This window comes from Emydura macquarii, unplaced genomic scaffold, assembly GCF_026122565.2.
Source record: "Emydura macquarii macquarii isolate MOO-44397 ecotype Brisbane River unplaced genomic scaffold, CSIRO-AGI_Emac_v2 contig_839, whole genome shotgun sequence".
In the NCBI taxonomy this organism is placed as follows: Eukaryota; Metazoa; Chordata; order Testudines; family Chelidae; genus Emydura; species Emydura macquarii.
The window spans coordinates 1,260,488-1,287,929 of record NW_027130976.1 but is presented as its reverse complement, the minus strand read 5'-3'; the positions used below and the strand labels follow the sequence as shown (position 1 = coordinate 1,287,929).

Genomic DNA, 27,442 nt, shown 5'->3' with positions numbered 1-27,442 from the left:
TCTCATGAGAAATTATTCTTGTTCCTCAAAAGCTTTCATGGGCAAAGTTCCACCTACACTCAGTTTTATTCTCCCTCCTATTCAACAGCTAGGTCGGACCACTCGGGGAGAACATATAATGCTCAAACATTCACTGCAGGACGCCCTGCTGTACATTTCCTTGTATGGAGTGAACAGCCCACCCAGCGACTGAAAGAAGTAAACTGCTGACTCAAGAGTAACTTGGTGAGATCAAGGCAATGGTAGTGGGAAGGTGGGAGCTCTTCCATGAACGGAAGCAAGAAGAAAACCTCCCCTCATTGTCAAATGCTTAGCCTCAGGGTCCTGAAAAAGGGGACACTCAAACGTCATCAGTGGACAGAAATGCATTTTTCATCTACGACTAGCAGGCAACTCAAAGATTGTATCCCTTTGTCAAAGATCTCAATGTCACCAGAGCACCCTCCATGTCTTTGCCATCTCCAGGCCAGACTACCACAACTCTGCTTGCCCACATCTGAAAACCAAAGCCTTAAAAAGCTACTGCTGGCCCAATGTGTGCAAGCTGTTCTCTCGCCTAGAACAAGTTAACAAGAGCACATCACTGAGCGCTCTACTCTCTGCATTATCCCCACCTTCAAGGTCCCAGTCCTAATCTTCACAGCCCTCAACCAACGGGCTGCAACTAGACCACCTGTCGTTGCACATGCCCCTACGCACTACAATGCACAAGACAATAAGGCTGAGACACTCCAGGGAGATACCCTTGTGATCCACAGACAGAGCCTTTTCACTGAGTGTCCCCAGCTGTAGACCTCTCTGTCAACAAAGGTCAGGCACAATACAAGACATGCCTCTTTGCACAGACCTGGCCTCTGTAAACAAGGCTACAACATGGCTGGCAAGGTTCCCTCTCCCTGTGGCAATGTCATCCACAACACCCAAACAATCACAGCCCGACCAAGAGAAGAGTGAAGAGAAGAGTCACTAGTGAACGGCAACGTGCTGCTCTTTAATGGATCGATTTGCATAGTTATGCCCATCTAAATCCATCTATCTAGCGGTAACAACAAGATAAGTGAGTCCTAAGTCTTCATTCTTCCAGGATGTCCAAGAGAAGAGCCAGCAGTGATCAGTATTTTTAACAGTAAGTTTTACTTGAACCACCAAGATGTGAACATGGCTAACCTGAGTAACTGCACAAACTTATTGCTCTAACTTGTCCTTCCTCACCCACCCCTGCCTAGCGTTTGTTAACCCCAATGTGTATCATGGCTCATTTCAATTACACTCTATGCTCACAGACAAGGCAGTCTGTAAAGCACAATGCACATATTTGTGTCCTACAATCTTTGGCCCAGGAATACGGATACTTCAGTCCTTAATCTATGACGTCCCTAAGGGCAAGGCATAGGTTAATTTTTAGTAAAGTGCTCACAGAGATGGTAGCTGGGGACAAAATGGAGAATATCGGAGGGTTTTGTTTGATAAGAATACAGAAAGTCACCACTTGCATGGGAACAGTGTTCCACCAGGTTCTACCCAAAGGAGAATGTAGAGGACAAGACTACAAGTTCACAAAAGAGGGAAACAACGTTCTGTGAACATTTTTACTTTTCCATAAACATTTGAAAAGCAACCCCCAGAATTCAGAGGGGCAGCTCTCTACAGATTAATGCTGCTCTCCTAAAATGCCCTTGGCTTTTGCCACAAGCCTGACTGGTAGCACACACATTCAAGAAAAATTCAACAGTCAGGAAACACCAATAGCTTCTGTCAGAATTCACATTCATTGACTTCTAAATAATGTCTTGCTAACTCCAGAAGTTGTCATAAGTGGCAATTTCTGGCTCAGCAGATGTCTGCCACTAATATAAATAAGGACCACTGCAGGTCTGGACACTGGTTGCATTAACAGAACTGGGGTGGGTGTAGGAAGCCAGAACAAGGAAGAATTGGTAGAGGAAGTAGAAGTGGATGACAACCTGGTGACCATGAGATGGTCGAGTTCAGGATCCTGACAAATGGAAGAAGGGGAGCAGCAGAATATGGAAGTACTCAATGCATTTTTTGCCTTTGTCTTCACAAGATCAGCTCCCAGACTACTACACTGGGCAGCACAAAATGGAGAGGAGTTGAGCAGCCCTCAGTGCTCAAAGAACAGGTTCAAGACTATTTAGAAAGGCTGGACATCCACAAGTCCATGGGGCCGGATGCAAACCATCCCAGGGTGCTGAGGGAGTTGGCTGATGTGATTGCAGAGCCATTGGCCATTATCTATGAAATCGGCCTGGCACAAATGCAGGGGAGAGAGGCTCCAGGATCTGAATACAGAGGCTTGTGGCAGATCAGGACTGATGTGAATCAGCAGAGTTTTGTGAAAGAAGCTTGACCAATATCTTCCATCACCCTATTTCATAGCAGTCTAGTTCACCAGGTAAGCAGGTATGCTTCCACAGTCAGAGAGGGGGGGAAACTAACCCAAAGTTATTTTAAACCAGTGGTTCTGCAGTTCATTCATTCTGTGAACCCCTTGGTAAGAGAAAGATTCTTTGATGGACCACTTCTGCTCGACACCTTCCCAGTCCCACAATATATTCTCAACATGTTGCCTTCAGCTGATTCAAAGACCACAGCTGGAATCTATAAAACTCTGAAGAACCTAATGACAGAGAGGCTAAAAGTCTAAAGTGGAGTCTGTTATCCCCAGGCCAGAGGGCTGCAGAGACGAGGAGAGCCCCTCCGACCCCTCTCCACAACCTTCTAGGTAGCTCAGGGGTGGGACTGAAGGTGTCCAGAGCGAGTGGTGTAGAGCAAAGAGGGAAGAGCAGGGACCCCAGACGGATACACAGCATCCCAGGAAAGAACAGTACCTTGACTTCTTTTACTTTAAAACTTATCAATATCTAATCTGTGTTCATGCTTATCTAAGAAACGACTGGACTGCCGAGCAATGGTGAGAAAGCACCACAATCAGCTGACACTGACAGCCAGACAGCAGCAGCAAGTTGAGCCAGTGCTCTGCAAAGAGCGAAAGACAAACTCCCATGAAGTGGGTACAAAATCCTGATCCCTGCCAACCATTTTAACTCACACAATAGATTAATAGAATCATAGAAGATTAGAACTGGAAGGGACCTCAGGGGGTGTCTAGTCCAACCCCCTGCTCACGGCAGGACCAACCCCAACTAAATCATTCCTTCCTCCCTCCCTCCCATCGTCTCAACATCAGCCATACCCTGAAGGGATTCTCATCATCTCCAGCATCAGAAGGACAACTCAGATACCCTGCTGTTGTGTAACCCCACATCCTGCTAAGGAAACTGTTTCCTTTTCCTCCCTCACCGTTCCTCAGTGCTGCAACACCATTGTTCTCCATTCATTTCCCATCCTCTCTGGATAGCTGCTGCTTCTCCACTCCTGACTCCCAATGGTGCTGATACCGTGCTGCTTGCTAGGATGACCCTATTTTCTCTTTGTCTCTAAGTGCTCATGGTGCAGGTCACATATTCTCATTGTACATAGGCTCAGTCCTTTCCTGTAGGCACATTCTAAGCTAGGCTGAACTATCTTTCTGGCAAGGAACTGTGCGGTCTGGTGAATCGCAGGGGGCTGCTGATCAAACTGCTCTCTTTTCAGAACTGGAAGAAGGCAGCAAACTTCCAGGCACTTGCAAAATGAAAAACAAATCCTGAAGCATCTGAAGTCTAGATGTGGCAGGTTATCACTGCTTTCTCACCGGTTCCTCAAAACTCTCTCCTCTTCTTCCAAGACTCAAAACACATCTATTTTTTCTTCTTGTGACCTCACACCTCAGAATTACGTTGTGCCCAGGTCTGAAATCCATTGTGCTGTTTTACCCACACACAAAAATATGGTAACACATAATAATTTGTTAATATTTAAAAAACTCATTATGCCACATATGGTCAATATCAACACTTACAGTGCATATAAATATGGTAACTTTACATATACAATTATATTAAAAGTATGAATTTATGCTTTCATATGAAAGCTGTAATTAATTACACATTCATCAATTAAGGCAGCTATTCACATTCAGAAATTTTTCTTTGAAAACCAGAAGGGCTAGAAACATGCTTTGTTTTTAAATGAACATTGAGACTCCTGTGAAAAGTTTTTGACCACTCTCCCCCACTCAGAAAACAGCTTCCCAACCTAATGGGTCCTTTTCAGCTCAAACCAACTAACCAGCTGACCACCACTGCCACACACTCATCCCAAGCTCCCCACCACGTCCGAAAATGCCAGTACTTTGTGTTCAGTGACACCCACACACTGTAACACGTGTAAAGAGAACTCCAAAACATAGAGTTCATCACTTTGTCATCAACACAACCTCCCCTCATCTGTACAGTGCTGTCAGAATTGAAAATCAGCCTTATCAAATATCGTTATTAATAATTACTTACTATTGCTCTACGTCTTTCTCAGGCAGACATCCATGTAGCATCTGGGTGCCATTCCACAACTGAAAAGTACCTGGCCACGCCTGTATTGCTGTAATCCCCTGCATCCACTCTACGCTCAGACAGGACTCTCCCAAGCTCACAAGTACTAAAGGCTGGGTAAAAAATAAAGGGCATATCGAGCCCTGATACCAGTCCTGCATGTTCACAGCATTTCAAAGACTTTCTTATGGTTGGAAGTGCAGCTGGCCAGCTCCAGCCACGAACTCGCTCCTGCTGGTAATGCCATCGCTAGATTGACCTACGTAGCTCCTGAAGTCAGACACAGATCCCTTACTGAAATCATGCATCGGACACAACACACTTTCACTGACACATGCCACAATGCCTGCCATACACAGAAACTCTAAATGCAAGTCACCAACATTGTGTCTACAAAGCCGGTCTGTCTCAAAGACACAGCTGGAAGGAGCAGATTCTTCTTCTCATCCACTGTCTCAGCGTCATCCGGATTGAAACAAACACACTCACAAACAAGGAGGCAAGCAAACAGCAAGCTTGCCCAGAACCTGGCTCTCTTTTCAAATGGTCGTGAAATCCTATGTATTAGTCATGTGGTTTGCGGAGAAGTTGGAAGTGAGCAGGTGGGGGAAGTCAGAAAAAGGAGGGGGAGAGAGGGAGAGAGAAAGGGGGCTTTGCCTCTGACGGGTTAATGAGCATGTGGAAGTTTAATTTCTGCGGCTGCTACCAGGGAGCTCTGTGGGGAGAGTGCTGAGCTTTCCTGGTAGGGCAGCACGCCAAACTGCCTTCCCCACGTCTCCCAGGCTCACTTTTTCTAAATTATGGGAAACACTTTTAGATAGACACTGGCACTCATAAATTATACAGCTCATTTGCATATTCCAGTCATGAGACATTATGCAAATGTGACGTGATTTGCATAATGGATTCCTCTTGTCGCTTCACTTGCTTCATGCTTTTAAGAAACAAAATGAAATAAAATGAAAGCATGAAAAAGTGAAAACCAGCAAGTTCCCAGCAATGCCATGTCTCCTCCCAGCTGCACCGGAATTCACCCTCGAGTGCAGCAGAGATTGGGGGTGAAGGAAAGAGAGAGAAAAAAACAAAGCTGTCCCAGGGTAAATGTTGTTTTTAATTACAATGAGCCAACTGTCCCCCGGTTGAGATTCTTCACCACAAGCAACACATCTCAGCCAATTAGAGAACCAAAAAATAGGGGGATACAGGACAAGTGTATAAAAGGCAGCAATTTTCAAACGCCCTACCCCAACGTTTCCAATGGCTTGGGGTGGGGAGCCCTGTCCTTCGTAACCACTTAATTAAATAAAGCAGAGACAGGTCCGTTTTGTTTGTTCTAATAAGCCTTTTCTTTTCTTGGAGGGGGGTAATTTCCTGCTAAAACTTCAGCCGACCTTTCATTTTTAAAAGAGGGGCGGGTGATGAGCGGAGGGCTGCTCACGTATCACAAAGCAGAAGGGTTACATATTGCAAAGGGTGAGACCATGGCACGTCAGTGAGCAGACAACGCTCCCGCAGCACAGGGCTTTTCTCTGCCCCCCCGCACCAGTCAGAAAGGCAGAATTGTGCCAAGTGGCTGGCCTCTGTACCCTGTGGGAAAAGTTAACTGTAATTCTTCAGCTTTTAAAATCAATTAACCCATGTGTTAATTAACGCCAAGTCGATGGGAGGAGGAGAGCGGGAGGGGAGGAGGGAGGGAGGGAGGAAAGAAGCTGCAAGGGCGGATGGCAGAAGAGTTGGCACAGTGCCATCCATTCAGTGGCAACGCCACAGTTTCGTGTGATAACAGCAGCGGGTATATGTTACAGCGGCCCTGTATGCGGGCCAGACAGTGCGGTAAAGCTAAGGGAGATTATCCAGACCCCCAGGAGCAAACAGCAAGCAGCAACCGAAGGCGCAAGTGCCAGGATTACAGACGAGGTTCTTCCACGGCAAGCCCCGTCCTCGGACACAGGGACTCAGCTACTGGGGATCTGGGGGACTTGCCCAGTGAGGCACAAATCTGACTTTCAGCACTTTCCCCCCGTACACGTCATTCTGCCGCAGTGGAGCCAGCACAACGGATGCTTTCACACCCTGTGAAACAAAGGCCGTCGTCTCCGCCATGACACCGCTGCGTTCCAAGCCGAGGCCGGCATCCTGGAGTCTTTAAAAATAAAGGGAACAACAAAAACAGCAAAAGAGAAACCACAACAACAAACCCCTTGTGCCCGTCCTCCGTGCCAGGGGCAATCTGGGCATCTGTCGCAGCAGAAGGCGCTTGTGTGGGGCTTTTTTTTTTTTTTTTTTTTGCGCAAGCTGTTGGCTTGTTTGCCATTCGGGTTCATTTATAAATTAACTAAAGAAAAAAAAAACAAACAAAAACCAAAAAACCCCAGCCCAGTCAACAACAAACAAAAGGGAGTAGCCGACATCGAGAGAGAAATGCCACAGGAAGCTGCAAGAATGCAGGCTACAGCCGATGCCACTTGCCATTCGGAGAACCTCAGGGAAAGGTGCCAATTCTGGAGCTCGGGAGAGACACAGGGAAGGGATAAAGGTCTCCCAACAGAATTCCGAAGGAAGCCTGGAATACAGCTCTTACAGGGCAGGATCAGAGATGCACACAGCCTCTGCTGGGAAGAGGGGGAATGTTTATATAGATATCGCTAGAGATGCTTATCTGTGCGTACACACACACACACACACACGCACGCACGCACTGCCTCAGACATTTTCAAACACATAGTTGTGTATGTATGTGAAATGTGTGTGTTTATGTATACATGTGTGTGTATGTATTTCTCCCTCTCTCTCTGCACACACACACACACACACACACACACACACACACACACACACGCATGCAAGCACACACACACACACACACACGTGTGTATATGAGAGATAAGCATGCGCACGCGCGCGCACACACAGACACACACACACACACACACACACACACACACACGAGTGTGCATGTGTGTATAAATCCCATTTTTTGACCCAGGTATACACAGAAGACAAAATAAAAATCATACTCCAACAGCAAGCAGGCAGGCAGAGATTTATCTACATTCACTGCTATCACCAGGGAGATGAATGGGGCCGATCTGAAGCCCTTTGCAAGATCCACTATGGGAGTGAAGGAGGAGGAGGGATGCCACACAGACATGCACAAACTTGAAGACGGAGAGATTTGGAAGGTGCTACTTGTGAAGCCCGGGTGGCACACTGGAGGGGATGAGAAGAGGCATACACACACTTTGTAGGGTTTTGGAAGTGGGTTTCAGGGACTGCTGGCTACTCACGTTATCTGCGTTGCTGTGGATCCTGAAAGGTGTTCTGTTGGCACCAGGCGCTGAGCCAGGGACGGGCGCTGGAAACAAAAGGGAGAGACAAAAATAAAGTCATACAACGGGAATATCGATTGCTTCTCTTGCGGATTTTACAAAACATACAAACTGTTTTCTTTTCCTTTTTTAAAAAACAAAACAAAACAAAAAACAACCCCTGGATTGGCGCGCATCCCTTCTGAATGGAAAATACTAGCATGGGATTTACAGCCCAGCTACAGGGCTCAGGATTAACAGCGCTGGCACCTTTTGGGCATATTTTTCCTTTTAATGAATGAGCTTTCGCTGTTAATGAGGAATAATCGTTTGGCTAATGAGCTTTGAAACATTAAGAGAAAAGAGGTTTTTTCCCGTTAATCGCCCTGGTGCGACCGCATGGATGGATTACAAAAGACAGCACTAGGAATGCAATACAAAGGGGGGGAAACGTCTCCTGGAGTGGGATAAACGCAGAGATGGGTGATGCGTCCCTGCATCTTTCCTTCCTTCTCTCTCCCTCTGCCAACTGCTATGGGTTTCCATAATTCCGCAATCAAAGTGGATGTTCAGGAAAGATTATTACAGTCAAACAGTGAAGCGTCGGCTGTTAATGTCTCCAGTGTTTAATCATCATACAGTAGAATGGTTTTATGCATATTTCATTTGCATATCATTAAACCGTGTTAGCGTGGGACATTCAGAGCCAGGAGAGGTACAAAGTTGGGGGGGTGGGGGGAGAAGAGAAAGGTCCCTATGATGCCTATCTTCAAAAGCCAGGGACTCGTTCCATGATCTGTCTTCACTTTTACTAAAATCATTATGACTTGGAAACCTTTGATGTTGGATATAACCTTGGATTCTTCTAATTCCAGCAGAGTGGTGTATTAAAAGGAGGAAATGGTGCTGTGCTAGACATTTAAAGGAATATAAATTCCAGTGGCATGGAAATAGGAGCTCTTTGGGGAACGCACTGGCAGAGCCAGCCACAGCATTGACAAACACCACCTCCCTTTCTGGTTAATATTAATAAAGGATATACACAGTAAAACCAAAACAATGAAGATAACATACACATTAACACGGGAATTATATTTCTCTCTCGCTTGTTTTTTTTTTTTTAAAGGTAAAGAGAGGGATGGAACCTGCTGTAATTTACACCCTAATTAGAGAACTGTTGCCTCTTTTTGTTTGTTTTTTCTCTTTTTCTTTCTGGAGAGGGGTGTTGTCACTGTTGAAGTGATTAATCAATTATTTGGTAGCTAAGATCATTCTCCACTGGCACTGGCCAGGGAATGAAGGTGGTGATTCGGGGGAGAGAGGAATACAGTGGGCTCTTTGTAGATCTTATACATGCACAACATATTAATTGGGGTCTTTATAAAGCTCACTCAATGGACTATTTCATTCCTGGTAAAACAGCAGCTGGTTAGCCACTGTTGGCGACTCTTCAAATATCACTTCTACTGGGGGCTTTTCTGTAACCGTTGGTTGCTTTGTTTTATTTTTCCTCTGGATGGAGAGGGGTATGTGTACAATGCTACTCTACTGCCCCCAGGTTTTGACCGGTCTAGACAAACAATTTGGATTTCAAATCAATTCCTTGTGCAGAATGCACACCTTCATTTGGAAATGCAATGTTGTTTCAAATTCTCCCCCTTCCATTTCCCCCACATTTCTTCTCCTCCAAAGCTTTGTCTCAGCTATGAATATTCAGATGAGCCAGGATGTGATAACACTGTACAATTACTTGTGTCCATGGTGGTGGCAAAGGAAGCTGAGGAGAGACAGAGCCAGACATGCTCAAAGCTCATTCGGGGCTTGTTTTCTGTATTTTTCCCATCTCCAGGGCGCTGCGGCACATGCAGATGTCGCTGTTGTTCTTTATAAAGCCTTAATGATATGCGAAAGCATAACGACCCCATTTGTGCGCAAGGCATCAGCGAAATATTAAAGGAGGGGGAGAGAGAATCCTGACTGAAGGAATGTCCACATAAATTATTTTTATGTAAATGAGTGAGAAGGAGGAGGTGGCAAGGCAGAAGAAGTCACATGGGATACAGGCATGATATTAATATGCAGAAAGGTTATCACCAAGGAGAAGAGGCTCCTCAGCACAGCGCTTGGGACACACAGGCTCGTTAGGGAATGGCACAGCACACTGCACGCTTTACTTATTTCCCAACCCACCGCAGCAGCAGGCACACAGGCCACATGGAGCCTCTTTTCGGACGGAAAGCTGGTTGCTCAGATCAGTCCGATAGTTCAACCTGAGTGTTTGGCAGGAGGGAGGGAGAGGAGGAACCGGAGAGAAGCTGCAGCTTAGTGTCATGTTTCTGTAGCACAGGAGCATTCCAATGGAGCAGCCTGGAGGAGGGAGTGAAAACACAGCCGTGCGCAGCTGGCACAGGAATCCACCAAGGCTGCCCATTGCCAGAACCAGCCTCAACTGTGTTCTTCAAGGACAGGAGCCCTTGGGCAACAGCAGATAGGTCTTCACCCTACCGGCTGTGTCTCACTACTACTGAAAACCAAAGGCAGGGGCAAGCTCCTTCTGGCTCAGGTCTCAGTGGAACAGAGGTATTCAGTGCAGTCACTATAGCAGGTGCTCTAGTGAAGAGCAGACAGAAGTCTCATTGCACAGCACAGGCCGGATCCTCCTGCCAGTGAAGCCCCTGACTTCAGGGCATTTGTTCCTGTAACAATTTCAGGTTTTACTCCCTATTAGAGGTACAAAAAACAAAGGTATGTACAGGTTGGGGATTACTGGATATTTTGTAAATATATTCAGCTAGGAATGTCCCTCTGGGTCAGCTGGGTTAATAAGGAGTGTCAGGGCATAAACAACCAATGACAAACAGCAATGCAGCCCCTTCAGCTGTGGTTGACGGTGCTTGATAGCTGCTTCAGAAAGACAGACAGACAGACTGCCAACAGCTCTGGCCAAGACAGCATCCTGGGCATTGACAGAGCTCGAGCTACAGCCAGAGCATGTCTCCAGAGACAGGGGCCAGCCTTCTCTAAGATGAGCAGGCGGGGCTGAGAGGAAAGGGCAGCCAGGAGGGCTCTACCATGGAAAGAACTCCTCTTTCATCCCACACCGCAGACTCAGGTGGGTCTAGACCTAGTCTGCTGCTCCAGGAACTCCAAGGGCCAGCTCTCCAACGGGCGCACGTCAGCATCGTTCCATGGGCCACAGTGGAGTTACCCAGATTTATAGCAGCTGAGGAGCTGGCAGAAGTGCAAGATTGAACAGGGTCCATACTCGCTACTGAAGCATTCTAACTGGGGTAATGGGTCAAGCCAGATCTCCAAGCAGAGAGCAGGTGCTGAGGTGACCGAAGCAGAAGAGAAGCTGGCTGGAGAGGATATTGTGCTCTGCTCTCTTCTCCTATAACTGTGCCAGGCTGACACACTAGGGTATGGCTGGTGCTGAGGCAGAGTAGAACTCCCCGATGAAGCTGCTTGTACAGACTGAGGCTCATAGACTCACCTGTCTTTCTACTGCTGCCACTTTCAGCATGTATGAGAAGTGGATGTGTCAGCCAAACACACACACACACACACACACGCACACACACATCCCCACCCCCACCCCTCATTTCCTTCCTAGAACCTGGGAAGGATGAAGAGCAGAACCTCAATAAAGTCCACTAGAGATCTCCTAATGCAACTCTAATTGATCTGCTCAGGTACTATGGTGATGGCAATGTGGTCTGGAACAGTCTCTCTCAGTCTCCAGTATGAATTTACTTTAGTTTCAGACATAAAAATACTGACTTTGCGAGTGTAAATATTGTACTTTTCAGTGTATAATATAGAGAGCAGTATAAACAAGTCACGTAGCTTGTTGTAAAACCAGGCAAATATCTAGATGAGTTGATGTACCTCTTGGAAGACCTCTGCGTACCCCCAGGGGTATGTGTACTCCTGGTTGAGAACCACTGGGCTGGAGAACTGAATAGAAAGGGATGAAGGTCAGGTCGTTCTAAATTCTAATTCCTGGCTCAGTCTCACTCAGGCCCAAGCATAATTTTTTCAGGCCCAGTACAAACTTGTAACATGGGCCCCCTCCTACACACATACCACAATCCCTCATCGCATACATACCATCTCATAAGCCATGAAAAATGTTTTCCTCATGGTAATGGGGGTTGCAGCCTGGGCCGGGCCCCAGTAAAGTGTACCCCTTTTCCACCCCATGGGGGTGCCCTGGTCTCACTCTGTGGCCTAGCACAAGTCACTTCACTTCTCTATGCCTCAGCTTTCCTGCTGTAAAATGGGGAGGATATTTACCAGCCTACCGTCCAGGAGTGCTAATGTCTGTACAGTGCTAATGTTAGCTAATGTCTGTAGTTAGCTAATGTCTGTACAGTGCTACGAAGATCAGCACTATATCAGTACGAAGTGAAATTATTATTGATGGGTTCCAGAGACATGCCTAGAACAGATTAGACAAAGTAGTAAGCACGGGAGCCCTGCCACACCTCAATGCAGGGTATCGCCATCCATTTCACCTCAGTGCAGGGTAACACCATCCATTTCTGAGCCAGAATGCAGCAAAGGAGCACCAGCCTCTATGCAAGGATCACCAAACCAAAACAAACAGCCCTGGATCCCTCTGAAAGCACATGCGTATGCCCCGTGCACAAGACATACCAAGGACAAGCCGCCTGTGAAACCCCCACTGGGGTCAGGAAATATGGAAGAATATAAATAAAACACGTGAAGAGAGAGATGCACTAACAGGATGTGGCTTGCCACAGCCCGGTCACTGTGTGCAGGTGACCCAACCTGTGCCTATCTTGTTCTTCTTTAGACTGTAAACTCTTTGAGGCTCAGACCATCAGTTTGCATGTGTTGGTGCAGAGGCCAGCGTAGTAGGACTTTGACCCTGACTGGGGCCGAGGGGCACAACCCCCATAACCCATTACTGTTATGTACATGGCAAAGAGAGCAGGTACCTGAAAACAAATATGCTTCTTCTGTGTCAAACTCTCCTTCACATCTGATTGTGCTTTACAAGAAACAGTACAGAAAGAGGACAGACAGAGACAGAAGGGAGCACGAGGGGCGTCCCCCCGTGCCCTGGCTCACGAAGTGGAACTCAAGTTGCTGCACTTCGTTCCCATGGAAGTACTCTTCATGATGACACTTGCAGATAAGTAACTAAGAGCTCGGCACCCACAGCTGAGCCCAGCTCTACAAAAAGGCTCATCACATCAGGTCCACATGGGAACCTGAAAACCTGCCCAGAAGCACCACAGTGGAGCTGAGCACTTTCGAACGCTTGTCCCTATGAGCCCAGATGCTATACCCTACGACGTTAATCCAATCACTATTGAAGGGTATTTCCCTAAACGCCACATCCTAGCCTCTGTTCACGTTCTGACATTTCAGTCTGATGCATTCCCAAAAGCCCCATGACCACTCGTCTTAGCTTCACAACACTCTCCTCAGCAGAAAACAAGCCTGCTGGATTTTGAAAGGAATAACGCCTGTCCATTTACACCTGGGAATCTTACTGGGTGAATCAAGGGGGCCATGTCACACAGGAAGGTGGCTTGCCAGGTAGATCGGGAGGGTGAGGTTTTTTTACATTACAACAGCTGGTGATCAGGATGCAGATACATCACAGAGGTGTTTGTTGGGCAAATCAGTAGGCACTTCACAATTAAATGGAGCGGAAGGTGGGTCACCATGTGGGGAGAGGGGAGGAAGGGTAGCATCAGGGAAACTAATGTCACATCTTTACTAGGCAGAAGATGGCTTATCTGGCAAACTGGAGGGGAGACTTGGCATGGCACGGTGCAACACAGCCCGGTAGCCAAAGTGGCAGGGAGGCTGTGTCACAGAAGGGCAGGAGGTGGCATGCCAGTTGAACCTGGCAGGGAACAGGTTGCACTGTGATGGGGTGGAAGGGAACTCACCTGACAAATCAGTGAGGAAGGTCATGCTAGGTTGCTGGGGCCTAAAGGGGATCATGCAGGGTCACTGTGAAATGAGTCACAGCAAGAGAATCTCATCACTTGAAGGGAATCTTAGCAGAGAGGGGGTTTGCCATCTCAACAAGATGAAGGCACAGCATCACGTCACGGTGAAATGTGCTGGGCTGGGCTGGACTGAAGGGCCATTAAGTGTCAAGTCACATCTGGGACATACCATTTTAAGACAAAGGGATCACGTCATGTGAAGGAGAAATAGCTGGTACTGGTGCTGGAGCTGTCATTTCAAGATGAAGGGTCACATCAGAAAGGGGGAGGTTAAGGCTGTGCCATTACCCAAGGTATAATTGGGACTGTTGAACAACTGCATCCCCTCAGTTCTCCAACCTGGGGTGCCTTTGAAACGGCTTCGCTATGAGAGTTACCATTCCTGGTCTGCACTCTCACAGTCTCCAGCATGTAAGTTACTCCCAGCTATAGTATATGCTATATACGATACTATATAGCTACAACTATAGTATATGAATACTATGGCCAGCCACTCTTGAATTACACTGCAGAGCAACACCGTCCCAGACTTTACCCAGAAATGTGCATCTTATACATCATTTTGTTAATAGAAAATGATATGCACAAATCCTATTATCCCAAATGAAGTTTACCCAAACACTTCAATCCAAACACACTGGCTTAAATAAATCGGTAAACAAGTTTATGAAGTACAGAAAGATAGATTTTAAGTGACTACAACTAATGAGGCAAAAAAGTCAGAATTGGTTACAAGAAAATAGAAGTAAAATGTACGTAATACCTAACTTAACGAGCTAAGTAAATTCAAAGCAAAGGTCTCTCACCACATTTCAGCAGGCTTCCTGGATGAATCTGTTTCAATCAGGATCTCTTCCCCAGTCTAACGCTCCCTCCTTTGTTCTTCAAGTGTTATGGATGCCGTGGGTAGACAGAAAGGGAGAGATCATTTAGGCCCTCTGCACTCCTTTCTTATAGCTCTCCAGCTCCAGAATCATCTCCAGCTGAGGTTCAGGAGATGGAAAGTCTGCGTGGATGGGACCCCCACTTGTTTCTTTGTCCTGATCTAGATTTTCGCTCACATCCTCCTTCATGCCAAGAGATGGCCACTTAACCAAGTAATGGTCCATTTGATTTCATTGACACCTGGCTGAATCATTGGCTAGCCTTTTTTCTCTGGGGAATGGTTTGTGACTGCTCTCCAGACTTGGAACATGTCTTAGTAATATCATAGTAGACTCTTGTAACTTTACATACAATGTTGCCACACATTTTCCCAGGATAATAATGATCAGCAAATTATGAGTTTTAAAATGGATACCACACAAGACATACTTTGTACAAAATGTATCACAGCCTCGTAAAAGGGGTGAACATAGGGGTACAGACCTCACAGAGGGATCACTGTGTCTGGTTTAAATGCATTGTGGGGTATGGGAGATGTGCAAGCGGAATGTCAGTGCAGAGTGGAAGGGGCCATGTTGGGGGAATTGGACATTGTTTCACTAAGCTTACACATGCCACTTTTGAACAAGCCAATTTCTTGCTCCAAATGCAGACAAGGCACTTGAGGTAGCTGAAGAGTTAGGAGGGCAGTGGATGGGGAAAGGAACACTAAGAAAGGAGAAAGAATGAAGCTAAGAAAGAAGTGCATGGTCCTGGCTACTCCCTCCTTTCACTTCTTCAACCTCCAGGGAACATGGATTAGTAGTGTTTAAAAACATTCAGGATTTATAGGTAACCAGCTACTCATTCCACAGAGGGAAGATAGAGCTTCATGGCAGAGATTAGGTAACTACTGAGCCTTGGGAGGGGTGGCAAGTTGCAAGTCAAGGAAGGGTGGTCATGTAGTGAGGGAAATGCGGGCTGAGCCGGAGGATGGTAGGCCCAGGCTGAGGGGCTGGAGCAGGCATGGAATGAGGGTGGCTACAGGGCCTCAAGTTGGGCTGCATGAACATGGAGTGCTAAGCCTGAGAGGCAGTCCTTTCAGAAGAGAATGGTTGCTAAATCCAAAGGGTTGTCTGAGGAGGGTGAAGAGCCAAGCAGTTGAGCCTAGGTTGGATCTCTGTCCCAGCCAAACCTCTCTCAGGACATTACAGATACTTTAAAAAAACAAACAAACTAAACCCAACAATCTCCCACCTACTTCATCTTCCCCAAAAGACCAGGGAACCTATAGCAGAGGAGAAATCTCACTGCTTTTGATACTGACTGTGGACTTCACTGGGCCTGCTATTTTATCTTTTGCATGTAAACCAAAACCAATCCATGCACTAGAGCTCCTGTCCCATTCTGAAAATAAGTTTAGGGTTGTGACACAAACTCCCAAGCACTGGGACTGTGGCTCACAGCTTCCTATTCCTGCTTTCCCCACCTCCCCAAGCACATGAATTCAGGAAAAGGTAGTGGCTTTCACAAAAAAACAAAAAACAAAATAACCCAATCAGCCATCTCTCGTTTGGGTGCCTAATTTCAGAGTAAAGGAAAGGAGCTCTCCTTATGAAACACCTGGCCTCACACAGACCCTGAGAAGAGAGAGGAAACTGATGCCATATGGAGACCTCCACTGAAATTGTAAATGCCACTTTACATGCACAGAGTTGAAACGTGATAAGCGACTGTCCCGGCACAATGTTTCTAATTACAAACAGGTGACCATTCTGAAGCAGCTCTCCCCACGGCAGTGCTAGTGAGGGGCTGTTTCAGATCTGCAGAAGTCACTGCTCTCCCTCTTATTGTACAAAACACCCTGAAGAAATTGCTACTTAGAAAAAGGAAATTCAAACATTTCTGAAACATATTGCTATTCAGAAAAAGAAAGAATTGTTTTGCAAATAGGAGCACTATTGAAAGGGGGAAAAAGAAGTGCATCAGTCATTTGATATTACATATAAGCAGTATTAAAGAATTAAATATTTATACACTATAAAGCAAGCAGGGCCATGAGTCGCAAACAGCTTGCTGAGAAGTACATTATAAAACAATGAGTCTGTCAGTGACTGATAACGTACGGAGAACACGAACGTTTTATAAAATCATGAAGCTAGCTAGGAGTCTCCAAAGCTGCAAAATGAGAGACTGCAACAGCAGTCAAGGCTCGTCCCGCAGCCAATATGGAAAGGAAGAGATCTGAACACAGATGCAGCTCTTCCTTGTTCCAGAGACTTGTGCAGAGTGCTCACAAGACTGGGTATGACTCAATACCCTACGGCCTAGAGAGGCATAATTTTTAACATTTTAAACAGAGATCTGTTAACAGGGAACTCAGGATTTCTGAGTCTGATGTAGCTAATTCCATTCATAGTTGCTCTCACAATTTTCTTTTCTACTGGGAGCTCCCCCAAAGTAGAGATGGAGAAATTCTAAACACCCGCTTCCCTGCTCCAAGCACATTTACCTGAGTTGGACTTGAGGGCCAAATTTGGAGAAAAACACCTTTTTACATCCCACGCCAGAGGAATTAAAATCTCCAGAGGACGCATAACTGGAACAAGTTGTTCCCAGCTCTCTCAGACTGGGAATCCTCCTAGTTTGCAGTAATCAGCAGGTGGTGTTAGCAGTTAGAAATGCAGTTTGTCTACACGGAAATTTTAATTCACAGTATTTAACTGAGTGCTAGCAACACATACAGTGACACTGGGACCGCACTTTTTTTTAATAGTAATTAATGAAACAACCTCCAAAATGGTTCATCATTTTTGTGAAGCCAGACCAAGATCAAGGCACCTTCATTATTTCTGATGCTGGAAGAACTGAAATCTTTACCTGTTTCAAAGGCTTTGCTACAATTATGTCCACAGTGTCAATTCTGCTGGGATTTTCAAAAGCACCCAAGTCCCATTGCCTTCCATGGCATTGTGCTCCAGAGTTATTTATTAGGCTCTTGAGACTATCCCACCCATTATGAATTTTGTTTCTCAAACACAATAACCTTCATAGTTATTATCCTCCTAAGAATTAGGCCAAAGTTTATACTGCTAAACACAGAGGAGGGGACATAAGGATGTGGGAGACAGCAGACACTGCTGCCTCACTACTACCCCCACTCTGAGACCTTTGGAAGGACTATCTTTTAACCAGCATGGAGGCTAAGGGTGCTGAGAAAGAGTCTGGTCCAGCCAATCCCAAATTACATCAAGGCTGCACACAGACAATAGCACTGGATGTTGTCAGCTGCTTTCTTAGTACCCAGACAAGGCTGCAGCAGTGATTATCAGTTTGATCACGATGGCTCCTTTTGGGCTTGCAATTTATGAATACATCTGTCTAACATGACTAAAGCAGAGACTTCTAAAATTAATAGGGAGCAATAGTCTTCCCTTCACAAACTGCATGAAAGCAGATTCAGCAGAGAAGGTATATAAGCCTAAATTTCAGTTTAATATCAATCCCTCTGGTGTTAGCCAGAATTACCCTCTCAGGAGGGTAAGAATCATCAGTCTGGTTGGCTTGGAGTGGGAGATAGAGGAGGTGAAAAGTGCAGCCTTGTCACAGTCAGATCATTAGGTCACGCATGGTGATGTCAAGGTCCATCTACTCCACAGGGGGATGACACATTTTGATGGTCCACCCTCAGATATAATGGAGTCATCTAGATTCAGAAGTCACCGCTTGAGAATGCTATACAGCCAAGAGACCACTCTCACTGGCCTGCTGGAACATGCTGCACACCATCTGTCCTCCGGCCTTGTCATCTGCATCATCTTCACAAGTCCCCAGAGTGCTGCAATAGCCTCCAACAGGGAAAGCAAGAATGAAGACTGGACTAGTCCATTAGATTAGGGGGACTTCCTTTCCCCCTGTGTTTACCCCTCTCTCAATATCTCCCTGCCCTCCATTTCACACTTCTCTCACTATAAGCATGTCCTGGTCTCTCTCATGCTCAAGAAAATCCTATCCTCAACCTCATCTGCTTTTCCAGCTATTGTTCCACCTCTCCCCTTCCCTTCAACTCCAAAAATCAATGACCATGCAGTTTGCAACCAATGCCCCCTCCTTCAGCTCTGACTTGGATCCCTTGTTTCCAGCCTAGGGTCTCTAATGTCCTGTTCCTGGGCTGTCCTCATCCTCTGCTGCTTTCAGTACTGTTGGTCATCCTCTTCTTCTTAACATCCCAGCCTCACTGGGCTTTCAAGATAGCCTCAGCTGGTTTTCCTTCAACCTCCCTGGCCATTTTTCCAGCATCTTTTAGTGGAAACTCCTCCCCTTGGCCTTCTCTGTCAGGTTCCCCAGCACTTTATCTGTGGCATTTTTCTCACTTTACACCCTAATTGTAGGCAACTGAACAGCTCACAAGGTGCCAGCTATCACTTGCCTTCCACTGACCTGTCTCCTTCCATCCAGCTGTGCAGCTCAGCTTGTTTTTTGAATACCTCCTCATGGGTGTTTTGCTGTCATCCTAAAATAAACACGGCCAAAAACGGATTACTTGTCTGTCCTCCTATTCATATCAACATCACCACACCATCCACACCGTTACTCATGCCTGCAACCCGAGGCTGATTTGTGGCTCTTCTCTTTGCCTTGTCCTGGACATCCAAGCCATTTCCAAATGTAGCTACTACTTCTTCCTCTTTAGCATCACCAAGATTTTCCCTGACTCTCTGTCCTCTATATCCTGCCTTGATTACAGACACATCCTGCACTCTCCAATGCCCCCCCCCCCCACAAAATCCTGCAGCTAAACCCATCTTTCTTGCTTGTTGGTCAGATCATGTCACTCACCATTTTGAATCCCCCTCCCTCCCGAGGCCTCCTTTCTGATATATCAAATGTAAACTCCTTGCCACTACGTGCAAAGCTCTACATAGCTCTGTCCCTTCCTACTTCTCCCCCTTCATCAAGCTTTGTGTTGCATCGACTCCCCTCCATCTGCCAATGCACCCAACATAATTTGCTTGCTTGTCAGATTCTCAGTCACTTTGGTGTCTCCTTTTCTGCAGCTTCCTTGGCACAGTGGAGCCTCTCTGTCCTCATCCGCAATGCCTCTCCCTACCCTGCCCACGCTGAAGTCTCTCTTAAAGACCAATTTCCACTGCACTACCTAGAATGAATCACATTGACTTGCATATACCATTTACTTCCATTACTTCCTGTCCCTGTCCTCTCTCCTGGATCTTAATCTACTTATTTCTCCTTAGAATGGGAGCACCTCAGAGCACAGCCCATCCTCCACAAGCATTTGGAAAGTGCCTAGCACATAGTTGGTGCTTCTGCATACATAATAGACTAGATGGGGACCCAGTGAGGGAAGTCATGCCCCCCACTCAGCCAATCTTGGCATCAGGCGTTTGCAATGTCTTATAGACTCATAGGACTGGAAGAGATTTTGAGAGGTCAGCTAGTCAAGCCCTCTGCACTCAGGGCAGGACTAAGTCATACCTAGACCATCTCTGGCAGGTGTTTGTCCATCCTGCTCTTAAAAATCTCCAGTGATGGAGATTCCACAACCTCCGTAGGCAATGTATTCCAGTCATTAACCACCCTGAGAGTTAGGAAGTTTTCCCTAATGTCCAACCTAAACCTCCCTCGCTGCAGTTTAAGCCCATTGCTTCTTGTCCTGTCCTCAGAGGCTAAGAACAACAATTTTTCTCCCTCATCCCTGTAACAACCTTTTACATACTTGAAAAAGCTGTTATGTCCCCTCTCAGTCTTCACTTCTCCAGGCTAAACAAACCCAGTTCTTTCAGTCTTGCCTCACAGGTCAGGTTTTCTAGACCTTTAATCATTTTTGTTGCTCGTCTCTGGACTTTCTCCAATTTGTCCACATCTTTCCCAAAACATGGCACCCAGAACTGGACACAATACTCCAGCTGAGGCCTACTCCAGCGCGGAGCAGAGTGGAAGAATTACTACCTGTGTCTTGCTTACAACACTCCTGCTAATACATCCCAGAATCATGTTCACTTTTTTTGTAACAGCATGACACGGTTGACTCATATTGAGCATGTGGTCCAGTATGACCCCCAGATCCCTTTCCACAGCACTCCTTCCTAGGCAGTCACTACCCATTTTGTGTGTGTGCAACTGATTGTTCCTTCCTCAGTGGAGCACTTTGCATTTGTCCTTATTGAATTTCATCCTATTTACCTCACACCAATTCTCCAGTTTGTCCAGATCATTCTGAATTATAATCCTATACTCCAAAGCACTTGCAACCCCTCCCAGGTTGGTATCGTCCACAAACTTAATAAGTGTACTCTCTATGCCATTATCTAAATCAATGATGAAAATATTGAACAGAACTGAACCCAGAACTGATTCCTATGGAACCCCACTCATTATGCCCTTCCAGCATGACTGTGAACCATTGATAACTACTCTCTGGGAATGGTTTTCCAACCAGTTTTGCACCCACCTTATAGTAGCTCCATCTAGGTTGTATTTCCCTAGTTTGTTTAAGACAAGGTCTTGCAGGACAATATTAAAAGCCTTACTAAAGACAAGATATACCACATCTACTGCCTCCCCCCATCCAAAAGGCTTGTTATGCTGTGGTTGAGTTGAAGGCAAAAGTCCCAACCAGCAGATCTCGTCTGAGAGGTGCTTACTTCCTGTCAGACACAGAGGCAAGCGTTTGCCAGGAGCAGTTTGAATATGGAGATACTAATGACCTGAAAGTCAGACTTCTCAAAGATTATAAGGATGCAGGACAATACTATTCCCATGGAACACGGTGACAGGATGGTCAGCTAATATGGCTGCAACTTTCTCATCTTTTCACATATAATTGAAAATAAAAATGCTGTGGTTAGTAGCAAGTGGTACAAAGAGCATCCTCCCAAGGCTCAGAAGGTGAATGGGACCAAATTAAGGTTCTATGACAGAATGGTGCTCTGACTGATGAGAGGACATTGATGAGGAATCTGGTTATGATGGGATACTGAAGAACTGTCAGTGGCCAATAATTCACTAAAAGAACAAACAGTGCACCTTGACAGAGGACAGGAAGCTGAAAAGAAAAACACCCAAGATACAATAAATAGTCCAAAACACACTAATTATCCACGGCCCAAGGAGAAAACTTTTCAGTATAAGGCGCAGATTTTTAAAAGGTATTTAGGTGTTTCTTGGGCTCAGCGTTGCAACACTTAACTGTTTTAGAAGACTAAGTCTCATTTTCAATAGGAATTTAGGGACTTAGGAGCCAAAAATCTGATTGACTGTCAATAGGGTTTTGGCTCAAGTACCTAAATCCCTTTTGAAAATGAGATGTAGGCATGGGGAGGTGTGAGCAGCTAGTTCCTCCCTGCCAGATCTGGGAGCTGGGGTAGGAGCTTGCTTCTCCCTGCTGTAGAAAAGACAGGCCATCACACCTCATCACAGAAAGAATAAACTTCCTCTTTGAGTTGCATTATTTATTTCATAGGTGAAGATGAAATCCCCATTGGGCTTTGGACTTTGTGATGGGAGAGAAGGGACTGTCCAAGGTAAATATGGAGGATGGATCCTTGTGTACTGATTACTGCACCTCAATTGCTTTGCTGCTGCTATGGGATGATCAGTGAAACACTACAAGAATGATAAATTAAAGTCTGTCTAAAATGTGTGTTAACCTAAACTAGCTTTCCCAAGAGCCATTTTTACCCTTCAGAGCAGATTCCAGAGCACTAAACAAGTGCCCACTCCTTAAAACGAATAACCGCCGAGACACACTCTGTAACAAAACCTGTACAGACAGGTCATGCCCCACTGAAAAATGCCTGCAGGGGAATCTCAGATGTACTGAGACACCTGCCCACTTACCAGTGAACTGGATTTTAATGTTTTTGGGATAGAGGAATCCTGAACTACTTTTTGGAAGCTGGTTATCTCTGCACTATTATCCCCAAATCAAGTTCTAATCCCTAAGTGACAGACAGCCCTGAAAGACATTATCTTGCAACCTGCTGAAAAGTGCCCTCTGACACATGCAAACCAGCTTCCATCTTTATGAGCGGTTTTATGTATTCAAACCTCAGGCTTCCCACAGCACCAGTTTGGAAAGGATTTTGGAAGCACAGAAATAAAAAGTGCCTCAGACAATAATTCTGTCTCTAGCATAAGAGTACAGGAGAACAAATGGATGCAGTAGAGAACAGAGTCTGATGTGCTGCCTTTTCCATTGCAAGCGGACATACTGTGATCCTTCTGAAAAGGTACCAATCTTCCAAGAAACAGCATTGCATCAATAATGGAAATAGTTCAGGGTAATTCTCTAGCTTTCATTTAGTTTTGAAAAAATTAATGCGAAGTACCTTCTTAAAAACAGAAACTGTAAGAGTCTGATCAGAAAACCACTCCTCCCCCTCTGGTTTAAAGACTTCCAGGATTGTATCTACTATGCACGTGTTCCAGTCTGCTTGCACCAGCATTGTTTTAAATAAAGGGCACATCTATTCTTCCTGACAGTTCAGACTACTGGGGTGTGAATAGCAGTGCGCACACAAATGTTGTGCTGTAAGTCCGCCCTTGTGGATGCTGCTGGCTCAAACTAAAAGGTTCCTAGTTCACATTAACATAGCCCTCTTCAAACAGGACTACATTAATGCGAACTAGGAACCTTTGGGTTTGCACCCACAGCATCAACCTGGGGGAATTAAAGCACAGCGCCTTGGTGTTCACTGCCATTTACAGTTCTCCATAGTAGACAAGCCCTAAATAAATTAACTTAGCCAGTGTAAAATCTGAAGAGCATTCAACTGCTGTCTATCCCAAGCCAGGTATTTACGCCTATTATTCTACTCAGAATAAAGAAAGCAGTAGATTCAAGGTTACAACAAGAAGAGACAAGGTTCAGACAAGAGAAATCATGTTTAGATCAAACAGTAATCCTACACACCATCACAGAACTGTCAATCGAATGGCAGTCACTTCTTTATATGGAGTTTATAGATTTTCCAAAAAAGCCTTTGATAGAGTAGATAGAACAGTTTTATGGAAGTTGCTACGCCACTATGGAAACCCTCAGAAATGTGTTACCATCATTCAGAGTTTCTATGAAAATAAGGCATGCAAAGTAATTCACAACAGCAAACTGGCTAAGCCATTCAAGGTTACTATGGGCATCAGAAAGGAATACCTTATGTCACCCAAGATCTATTTGCTCATAGTGGAGTGGATAATGAGAAAGCCCACAGAAATCAAGGGGCATATAATGGACTGTCTGCAAGACTTTGGAGTTCAACCCAGATCAGAAGGGGTTGTGTCATCATCTGCCCTGCTAGCTTGGGCACCTCTGTGCTGCACAACTTTGGTTCAGAGCCCTGACACCAACAGCTTGCTTACAGCACCATGCCCTCACCTGGCATTCACTGACCTGGTTACTCCTCACAGGATAGCCAATACCCTCCCAGACCCGAGTTTTCCCCACACTGTCTGTCCCGTAGAGTCCACTCCTTCCAACGATAGCACTTTCAGAACCACTTACAAGAGACAGTACATAACACTAACCTGTGAATTTAGCAGAGGACTTGCACATCTTTTAGCATACAGCACTGAGATGGGTTGGAGTAAAACTAAAAATACGATTAACAACAAAGAATGTAGGAGTAAGTGATTTCTAGTAAGAAAGAATGAGAGATGAAAAGTTACAAACAAAACATGCTTTCTAGGGACTAAATTTAACGTCAGCAAGTTAGTGTCTTGGTCTAAGCAGGTTTCTCACCTATCGTCGGTTTCCAGAGACTGTCATCACCTTTAGCTAAAAGGTTCAGTTTTCTCAGCTGTTCTAGAGCTCTGGCCTCTTGTATCTGCCCAGTAATGGATGCCAAAATGGCTTTCTGTTCTTGCTTAGATCTTCCAAAGTTCAATGACCTTGCTTCAGGAAGCAGGAAGGTTTCCTGGAGCTGTAGCTTCTATCCCTTGTCAAGAGAGTTAAGTGGCCATCTTCCATACTGGTTTGCCCAATAGCTCTGGCTACTCTTCATGTAAATGGAATTGCATTGTCTCTCTTTATTCAATTCACATTGGAAACATTCAAGCAAGCAAAACCACATTCCTTTGTCTAGAGTGGGATGATTAAGGCTTGCCTGACAAACACATTTTAAGAACATATTTCCAGCACATATTATGTTTCTTCATATATTGCCCATAGATACCCCACACAGTAATATTAATGATCAGCATATCACCCATTTTATGATACCTTACATGACACCTTTTAGATACAGAATAGAACAGTGAGGTGCGCCACTGAGTATTCAGACCTGATACCAGTTACATTATGGTGGGCCATCTGCATCTGGCATGGAGGGACTGCCTAGGTCAGACTGTCATATCGAAGTTAGAACACCATGACATTGCCGATGACAGCAACTTGCTATCTGATTCCCACTGAGAGATGAAATCCAAAACAAGTGATCTCCAGGCCGATGCACAATTTGTAGGGTTGAAAATCAACACAGAGAATACTAAAGCCATGAGAATCAACACCAACAACCCTTTCCGGGACTGACATAGTAGAAGTCCAATACTTCACATATCTGGAAAGCACTGTAAGTACAACAGGTGGTCTAGAAGAAGACAAAGCCAGAATAGCAAAAGCTAGACAAGCCTTTGTAACTCTAAAGCCAGTCTGGAGAAATAGATACCTTACCGTCAAAACTAAACTTTGAATATTTAACACCACTGTTAAGTAAGTATTACCATATGGTACTGAAACCTGAAGACTCATTCAGACTCCAACTTTTCATAAACAGCTGCCTTAGACAAATCTTCAATGTTAGATGGCCAAAAAAAAGGACAAGAAGTAATTGGTTTAAATTGCAACAAGGGATATTTAGGCTAGACATTAATGTACCAGTGCACCACCAGGGGCTTCTCTGCCCCTGCCTCCTCCTGGCTCACACACCACTCCGAGAGCCTCCAGTTCAGCAATCATCGGTGCAGTTTATTTACAGCATGCAGTCCCCACCACATTCTCACTGTGCTCAGCTTGGGCTAGCAGCCTCAAGGAGTCCTCTGCTTCGGCCGGCAGGCTTACCTTCCACTCCCTGGCTTTCCCCTTACTTCCTTTGCCTGAGCCTGTATATAGCCCCTGGCAAATTAGACTGACAGCTACTTCCCATTCATCAATCAGGTACAGGTGTCTCCAGTCAGCTCCAATTTACCTCACTTAATTGGGGCTGGCATGACAGAGGGCTGGCTAAGCCCCTGCCCAGCACCCTGTCACAATTAGGAAAAATTTCTTAACTGTAGAGGTAGTTAAGCACCAGAACATATCAAAAAAGGCAGTGGAACCTCCATCATTGTAGGTTGTTAAGAACAGGTTAGACAAGACACCTGTCAGGGATAGTCTAGATCAGGGGTAGGCAATAATTCTTGCAGAAGGGCCACTTCATGAATTCTGGTAAGTCTTGTGTGCCTGGGCCACTTCCAGCTTCCAGTTACGTGACCGGAAGCAGGAAGTTTGGGGAAGCGACCAGCCGAGAAACTAAGCTGCCCGATGCTCCAATTACCTTGGCAAATGGAGCATCCGGCAGCTTAGTGATTCTCGACCAATTGCTACCCGAACTTCCAGCTTCCAGTCATATGTCCAGTCAAAGCTACCTGACACGCCAGTGTAGTGCTCCTGTATGGCGGGCTGGCAGGCCGGACAGAAAAGTTAGATGGGCAGGATCCAGCCCGCAGGCCGTATTTTGCCCACCCCTGGTCTAAATAATACTTAGTTATGCCTCAGTGCAGGGGATTGGACTAGATGACCTTCCAGTTCTACATTTCTATGATTCTATCTTTGGACACTAATGCCAGCCACACCCTTTTACAAGCAAGTCAAGTGAAAGATTCAACAAGGTCCTTTCGAGTAGATTTGGGCATAGAAGCCTTGTCGATAGTATGGCAGACCCCAGTCCCATTCACTCAGCCTCTCAGAAGGAATCTGCCAAACCTAGGTGCTTGGCCATGCTGTCTAAAACCACTACTCACTAGGCTCACACTCCTTCCCAGAGCCAGGAATAGTACCAGGAGTTCTGATTCACAGCACTGTTCAGTTGTTTAGCAAATAGTTTTGTAATTCACTTGCAGAGTATGTGCTAAATATGTGCCAAGCCCCCTCTGTTCAACAATAGGCAGGATAATGATTACTCAAATAGTAAGAGTGGTAATGATCCAAGCCGGTGATCTGACCATCAAAGCCTGTTGCTGACCCATGAGGAAGAGCCCTTATGGCTGCCTGAGAGAATCCAACTTTTCTTTTTCAAATGTTGATTTAATCTAGAGTGAAAAAAATATCCCGTTAAAACAGGTTTTATAGTGAAGAGCCATTATCATCTGTCAAATATGGCCCAATGACCAACAAAGCCACAGGTGTTCCACATTTTGGTTGTTTGTCGCATGTTTCAATGGCTTGTGTTGCACTGGGGCAAGTTTGAAGGTTGAGTGATATGATGGCAGACTTTCGAGAAAGAGTGGCCTTCTTCCCTGTGATCTCAGTCCCACTGGAAACAATGGGAAATCATGGCCATCTTCATTAATCACCATGACCCCCCCATCCCCAAGTGAAAAAGTGACCATCTTTACTGGAGATATGAGCAACATCAAAGAAACTGGGCTCCTTTAGTGACTTTATAAGATATAGGAAATGGTGGCTATTTTGAATAAGGACAAATCATGACTATAATGGGAAAAATGGGGAAAAAAATCAGTAATTTTGCTAAATTACACGCAAATTTCTTACAACACACATTCAAACATACTTGCTAATAAGTTTCAGATAATTTTTTTTTTTTTT

General features: G+C 45.5%; 1 protein-coding gene across 1 annotated transcript in view; it reads right to left on the bottom strand.

Annotated features, from left to right (window-relative positions):
* The window catches only part of PMFBP1 (polyamine modulated factor 1 binding protein 1), a 245,967-nt gene that overhangs the window by 122,289 nt on the left and 96,236 nt on the right, over nt 1-27,442 (bottom strand). The window contains exon 4 of the mRNA XM_067543437.1: nt 7,742-7,809. Within this exon, the coding sequence (XP_067399538.1) occupies nt 7,742-7,809 (68 nt within the window). The remainder of the gene's footprint in view (nt 1-7,741; nt 7,810-27,442) is intronic.